We start from the raw sequence: 8,129 nt of genomic DNA on the forward strand, positions 1-8,129 counted from the left end.
GACAAAGACTGATTAAGCCGAGCGAAGTAACAAATGCGGACGAATTTCAAAATAAACAAACCGGGAAAAATGGATCACGATAAATAAAAATTAACGAAAACCTACCATAAATTTACTTAATATATATATATATATATATATATATATATATATATATATATATATATGGGGGTGTAAAGAAAATCTGATTATTTAATAATTTTTCTTTTACAATTTTTTTTTATTTCACAAACGTTTTTTTTAAGGAAAATGAATGTTTCTTTTAAACGGTAAATTGTTAAATTTCAAGGAACAAATTTTAAAAAGAATATTTGCAGTAAACTTTTTTTGTTGTCAACATAATTTGCTTTTATAAAAAAGATGAATGATTTATATGAAAATGAAATCGTTAATTGCAAGTACACAAATGATTTTAAAGAAATATTTCAACTTTTTTATTGCGGTTACGTTGATAACAGTTTCTTATCCTGGCAATAAGAGAAGAATCTAAATTTCGAATTATAGTTTTAGCATTACATTACAGAACATCAAACAGAAAAACTCGGACGCTTAAACTGTGCACAAGTGAAGAGCGATTAAAAAAGTAGAAATAATGGCCGGTTTTGTTTCAATGATATTCATTTCCAATTAAAAATATATTTATAGAAATAAAAGAAATTGAACTTATTCTTAGTCTATTATTTATTTTAATAAAGCATGACACGTGTACTTTAAAGGTACAAATAATAAATTATTAAATATTTCACAATCATATTTACATTACAATTTTAACTATTCTTTTTCATGGCAAAGGAAACAACTTTGTTTTAAAACCAAATGTCTTTCCTTACCGTGACACACGTACATGGGTGTGTTAAAGGTATTAGGGTATTATTATTATTATTATTATTATTATTATTATTATTATTGTTGTTGTTGTTGTTGTTGCTGCTGCTGTTATTATTATTGTTGTTGTTGTTTTTATATACACATTTGTTTTTGTTGATGTTGTTGTTTTTTCTTTGTGTTTTTCTTCATCATTTCCTGTTTTATACCTGTTTATTTCATATGTGCAGTAGCAACTTTTTCCTCTCTATCACTTTCCTTAATGTGTAAGGTGTGAGTACTGTTACGGCCATTTTACTTCAAGGAAAGGCATTTTTCAATCAAAACCTAGAGACAACGCACTCTTAAAAGCTTTTCAAGTACGATGTATACAGCGCTGAAGGAAAGGATGGCAATCCATTGTTTTCAAGCACTTGTTCCTTCTTCTATCAATACCTATCTCTCTAGCGTTCTGTTTTACGGTTGATGCATATTAACTTATATTTTAAAGTGTGCATTTCCATCTGAACAATGGACATACAATTTAATATGTCAAATAACATTTTACTTTGATTGATAAATTGAATCAAGAAATGGGCCTTGCAAATAACGATTCAAGGTGGGAGTGTCATGTTTGGCCGAAATGTTCAGTTTTCCTAACTAGTCGAAAACAGCTTTTTTATTTGTTTCCTCTTTACCCCTGAATGTGAAATAAAAGACTTACATCAGACACGTTGCCAAAATGCTGAAAAAATGGTGAATATCAGAAAGCAAATAACAAGGATAGAAAAAGAACAAAATTATAAAATGTGTTTAAAACGCATCTGAAACTTTTCTGATCAAAGTTGTTCGTAAAGGTATCACTGTTTACTCACACACATGTAAAATATTGATGCAAATGCTTATGTGAGGTTTGTTCGATTCAGCTTACACAAAAGTAGTTTGATAACAATGGATGTTAGCCTCATGTAAAAATAAAAGTTAAAATTATTTCCAACAAAAATAAAATGCTATTAATACAGAACAGTTTAAGTTACGTCCTCATAGATTATCACAAGTGGCGTCCTGTTAGCTTGATAATTATTACACTCCCATGTTTCTACTTCCTCTGCTATGATGAGGCATGCTTTGTCAACTCACCAGCTGTTGTTATGCGATACATATTACTAGTATTATATCTTACGAAATATATTGATCCTATATCTCACATCTGTATTGTTGTCCAATCGACGATATAAAATCATTTATTAATCTCTTGTGAAAACATTGTGAAAATACTAATTTTAAAGTAAATATATATATATATATATATACATATCATTTGTTTTCTATCACATTATTTACATCTATACCTCTGCCATACTCTCTATTATTTTATTATTTTAACACTTAATATCTGTAACCTTACGTTCAAACCTCTCAACCCTACACGTTGTCTGATATGTCGTCGCAAAGGAACAAAGAAATAAAAAAGGAAAGAGATAAAAGTCCACCTCGGCATTTTTAAGTTCAAATGAAATGCGTTTATTCGTGTTTTTTTCCGAAACAACGCATTCATTATATTTCTCATGCCTTTTCGCACAAAAATGTGTTTTTTTTAAGTCTCTGTCACCGGCACAGCACTCTGGCGCTTGCCAGCGTTTTCTCGCCTTCGTCTTTACATGTACATGATCCCCGGATCGTAACTTGCTTCTCCCCTCGATCAGGCGCTGTATTTTCTCTCTTTTTTCCTGTGACGGAAGCTAATTTGCATATGTGCTTTAATAGCCAGAGGAAAAAAAAACAACAACAACCAACTGTGGTTCGGCCCAGAATGTGCCGGTACCATTACGCACAGAAATCATCATTTCCAACATAATAGATATTATGCAGCCAAAGCCATATTTAGGACTGCCAGAAATCGGTATAAAGAAGTAATAAAACCTGCAAGAGATTCATATCCTTGACGATGTGGGTCGCCTACCATATATATGGCATAAAATATGCATACGTAGTGTTGGAAAGTTTATCAACAGCCTTGAAACTAGTGGAACAACTGGCGCGACGGCATTCCAGTCATAGTGCTGAAAACGTTTCAACCAGGACTTACTCTCATACTTACAAAGCTGTTTAAACGTTGCCTTAAAGAGAAATGCGTCTCAACACACAAAATTCCGGAGATCAGTCATTCCCCTCTCAGTACAGACAGATCAGTTACCTGTGCAGCATGAGTAAGTTGCTGGAATCTGTGATAAACAAATAGGTGGTCAAACATCTTAGTAAATAAAACATGCTACGTGACATGCAAATATGGTTTCTGTTTTTCCAGATCTACAACTGATGTGATAACTGTTATATTACAAAGGATTAGTGAATCTCTCGACAGGGGTTTCGTTTCTAGAGCAATAGCTCTTGAAATATCAGATACTTTTGATAGAGTATTGCATAAACGTCTTTTTCACAATATTGCAATCTATGGAATAGCAGAAAATCTACTCTCAATTCTTAATCTCCTTTTCTACAATAGGTTTATAAGAGTAGTCGCTGATGAGCAGGATTTAGAAGCTCATAGTATTAACGCTGTTATCGCTCACGGATCCAATTCTACGCCCAACACTATTCCTGATCATCATCGATGATCTCCCAAATCCCATTCTTAGATCATTTGCGGCATTCATGCAGGCGACATCAGAATCTAAGGCAAACAATGACCACGATTTTTCTGATTCTCACTCTCCTCTGATTTTGAGGTGGTGCAATGGGGAAGAAGTAAGCTGGTTAATTTTAATGCATCGAAAACTACGCTTCTCTCCTTCCATCATAATCGCTCTGACCGCCATCACGTATCAATTGATATGAATTGCTCTCGTTTTGGGGAAGCTCAATGTTTTGACAATCCTCTGGGATTGACCTTCACTCCTGATCTGAAATGAAACACATACATCAAATCCGTTGCCAAGATCGCTGGAAGAATGGTTGGATCAATCTAGCACTCTAGTAGGTATCTCACCGCCGATGCAATTTTTATTTCTATAAGAGACATGCACATCCTAAAATACAAGTACTGTTGCAACAATGGGCAGAAGCTATCGCCTCGCCATATCCAGCCTTGATAGAGTTCAAAACCGAATTCAAAAACTAGTAGGTTATGCACTTTTCTCTTCTCTGCAATCTCTTTTCCACAGAAGAGACGTAGAGAGCCTGTCTCTGGTCTATTGTTATTTTCATGGTAAGTGCTTGACATAAATCTATGGTGATTCGTTTCCAAACTTCAAAAAAAAACTAGACTGCCTACAACTACATTATATACTATTTCTCATACTTTCTATATGTGCCTAAATATAAACGCAGATCCCATGAACAAAGCGTCTTTCTCAGAACTCCCCGCATGTTAAACTGATCAACTTGACTGCTTCCCGGTTGAATACAGCATGGTAGATTTGAAATCCAATGAAACCAAGTTCCTGTTGAGCTGTCTTCATAAATAATCAAGTTCTTCCTAATTTACACATTTAACGATTACTACGCTACTACCTATCTTACGTTAATTAACACTACCTTATTTGGGCATTGACAAGTTGTGACTCCCAAGTAAAAAAACCGACTGCTGCTGATAATATTTTCGCTTGCCAACTATTGTCTGCTGCTGATTGTCTCACACGAAGCCATACGCGCTCTGTTATATTTTATGTAGTTACTCGATTCATTTCCTATATCCTTTGTCCTTTATACATGTCATTCTTCAAACTTTCTATATTTATAAAAAAAATTTATAAATTTTTATATTTTAAATTCTTGTATTAATAACTTTATGAATTTCTTTATAACTTCTAATCGTTACGTAATTTTCAGATTATTGTTTGTTTTATTAAATGTTGATAAAAGTAAAAATATTTAAAATACATTACATATATTTTAAACATAATTTTTCGGGTAAAAATGACAATGGGGATTTTTCATTTTCAAGTAGAAAAACGTCGCATGATTTAGAAATTATATAAAACATAATTCGAACTCTTCAACAATGTTTCTTCATATCCTGGTCACGCCAACAAATTAATATAGTATTTTATATATTTCTTTTTTATGTCTGCTAGTATGGCCTTATTTAGTATATGCGCTCCATATTGTCATCCGTCTAAATATTAGGAGGCTGAATTAATCTGGACGTATAAAAACGAACAATAGGAAAACAAATAATATAAATCAGCCGTTGTAAAACAAAGAAAAACAATGAATCGTCATGTATTTATAAAATGTGTTTATAAATTTGTATATTTTAAATTTCTATATTAATAACTTTCTATATTTATAACTTTCTAAATTTCTTTATGACTTCTAATCGCTACATAATTTTCAGATTATTGTTTATGTATTTGAAAGTTGATAAAAATAAACGCATTTAAATACATTACTAATAATTTTAAATAATTAAATTGCGAAATAAATGCAATCGCAAACAATGAAATCATTTTTATATAATACCAAGTGTACAATAAAATTTGACTGTTTTTCATAAATTTAGTCGCACCAGTTTATTAAGTGTTAGTCATTGATAAATGTATTACTGGATTATAGGTTGGGTATTCATTCAAATTCACAAAAACCTTTCAAAAATCCTGGATGAATAGTAAATAGTAGATAACTGTAAATAAGTAGTTTGCAATGAACTCCCAAATAATGTGATTATTAAATAATTGTCATGTAATTCTACTGGTTTTGTATGTATTATTTATCTAGATCCGTATTCATTACACATTTTGTAGGTTTTACCTATTTAAATGCGGAATTTTGCTTCATTTTTTGATAAGTGTTTTTGTTTTTTTGTTTTTATTTTTTATATATATTCAGGTCCGCGGACGTGTTTGGGTGAACCTTTGGCACGAATGGAGCTGTTTCTATTTTTTACAAATCTAATCCAAGATTTTGAATTCCTGAAGCCGGACAGCCAGCCCGTGTCTCTAGAAGGAATCCAAACGGGCGTAACATTTCAACCGTGCAACTCAACAATATGTGCACGCGCTTTAAACTAATGATTAAAAACAAAGAATAAAAGATCAACACAAATTTGTATGCAACTTATTAAGTTTCTAAAGAATTTGTTAATTCTGATCTGATTTAACTAACGTTCCGTGGATAATATGATTTTTATGAATGTATGATTTTGAACATCTAGTGTTTGTGTTTGTATGTTATTATTGAACAAAACACTAGAGAAATGTGTATAAAATATAGTATATTTTTATGGTGCGATGGAAAACATCTAGAGAGAGAGAGAGAGAGAGAGAGAGAGAGAGGGGGGGGGAAATAAAGCGAGAGATGGAGGCGTATGTTGAGTAAAAAAAAAAGAAAAAAGGGGGTCAATTTTTTTAATTTTGACCCCTATTTTGACCCCTTAACATTTATTGATTTGGGCTCAAATCAATTTATTAAGTTAGACTCGAGTCCAACGAACCTATATCTAAAATTTCAAGTGTGTAGACCCAAAAGTGTCGGAGGAGTTTGGTAGAGTTCTCAAAGGTCAAATCATTGAACTTTGACGCCTTAATCGCCAAATTTCTGGCCGAAATCTGGTCACATCGATTTTCTCAAATCTCAGTACCCAGTATATAAAATGTCGAGTCTGTAGACTAAATATTGACAGAGTTATTGCGTATGGAAATGTACACAGACACACATACAGACAGACACTTTCACTTTTATAGATATACTAGCATGGGTGTCCGGTGTTTGGTGAGTAAAAACAAACAAACAAACAAAAAAGGTCAATTCTTTTAACTTTGACCCCTATTATGACCCCTTAAAAGTTATTGTTTTGAGCTCACATCAAATTATTAAGTTGGATCCATGTCTAAGGAACATATATCTAAAATTTCAAGTGTTTAGACCCAAAAGTGTCGGAGGAGTTTGGTAGAGTTCTCAAAGGTCAAATCGTTGACCTTTGACTCCTTAACAGCGAAATTTCTGGCCGAAAACCGATCACATAGATTTTCCCAAATCTCAGTACCCTGTATATCAACTGTGTATCGATGTGTATGTTGAGCAAAAAAAGAAGTGGTAGTAGGAAGGCAGCCTTGAAACCGTACCGTAAAGGAGGAAAAGAACGGGGTAAAACTTAACGTTTATGCTGTTTCGACCACCGCCAAACCGGAAGCGATATTTTTTTAAAATTAAGGCTAGAAAATCTAAAGGAGAGAATAACTTTCAAAAATATCTGCGAAAAAAAGTGACCCCAACCCTGTAGAAAAATGTCTAGTTGAAGGTGAAGATATGAATGTTTTTAGCCAATTTTTCGATATTTGTCGTATGAAAGGTTGAACTTCAAAACGATACTGATCTTGGTAAAATCTGTTGCCTCTATTGAAAGTTTCAGACAGACATGCAAACAGACATACATAAATACATTTATATATTGGTAACTAAAAATTTTCGACCCAAACTGATGAAAATGATTGCCCTATCTCTGAATACCCTTTATGTAAAATTTCAAATATTTAGACCAGAAATAGTCTGAGTAATTTGGAAGCGACCGCAGAGGTCAATTTTTTCAACTTTGACCCTTATTATGACCCCTTAACATTTATTGTTTTGGGCTCAAATCAATTTATTAAGTTAGATCGATGTCCCAAATATCTAAAATGTCAAGTGCGTAGACCCAAAATTGTCGGAGGAGTTTGGTAGAGTTCTCAAAGGGCGAATCGTTGAACTTTGCCCCCTTAATCACCAAATTTCTGGCCAAAACCCGATCACATCGATTTTCCCAAATCTCAGTACCCTGTATATCAAATTTCGAGTCTGTAGACTAAAAATTGACAGAGTTATTGCGGAGGGAAATGTACACAGACACACACACAGATACACAAACACGTTCACTTTTATAGATACATAGATAGATAGATAGATATAGATAGATTGGACGCAATACGTAGTAATGATTGAAAAATTTAAAAACAAAAAAAAGACTCGTGTGCCACCACCGAAAATCAACACCAAAACGTTTAGTTAACGATTTATTTTTGCCTCTATCTCTGAAGACATTTATAATGCGGGGCTAAAAATTAAAACATGAACCAATAGCCACTATATTATGCACTCGTAATGCCGGCATTCGACTTCCACCTGGCAATTTTTTTTTTTTTTTTTAAATTTTCACACTTTTGCACCGATTTTTCCCGGGTAAAATCCAAATATAAAGTTTCACGTGGATTCAAATAGCTTATATATGAAGTTTCCTGTCTGTAGACCAAAAACTCTAGGAGGAGGAGTTTGGTAAGCAAATTTTTTTACCAAAAATATATACGTACTAGCATTTCAGCCAGGCTTTACCCGGGTGTTTGGAGATGTAT

General features: G+C 33.0%; 1 protein-coding gene across 1 annotated transcript in view; it reads left to right on the forward strand.

The window, feature by feature from the left end:
* The window catches only part of LOC145256096 (cytochrome P450 2J4-like), an 82,881-nt gene extending 77,016 nt beyond the window's left edge, over positions 1 to 5,865 (forward strand). Inside the window, exon 8 of the mRNA XM_080114682.1 lies at positions 5,635 to 5,865. Within this exon, the coding sequence (XP_079970808.1) occupies positions 5,635 to 5,816 (182 nt within the window). The 3' untranslated portion in view covers positions 5,817 to 5,865. The remainder of the gene's footprint in view (positions 1 to 5,634) is intronic.
* Positions 5,866 to 8,129: the final 2,264 nt, after the last annotated feature.

This window comes from Euprymna scolopes, chromosome 32 (assembly GCF_053919585.1).
Source record: "Euprymna scolopes isolate OS-2025 chromosome 32, ASM5391958v1, whole genome shotgun sequence".
In the NCBI taxonomy this organism is placed as follows: Eukaryota; Metazoa; Mollusca; class Cephalopoda; order Sepiida; family Sepiolidae; genus Euprymna; species Euprymna scolopes.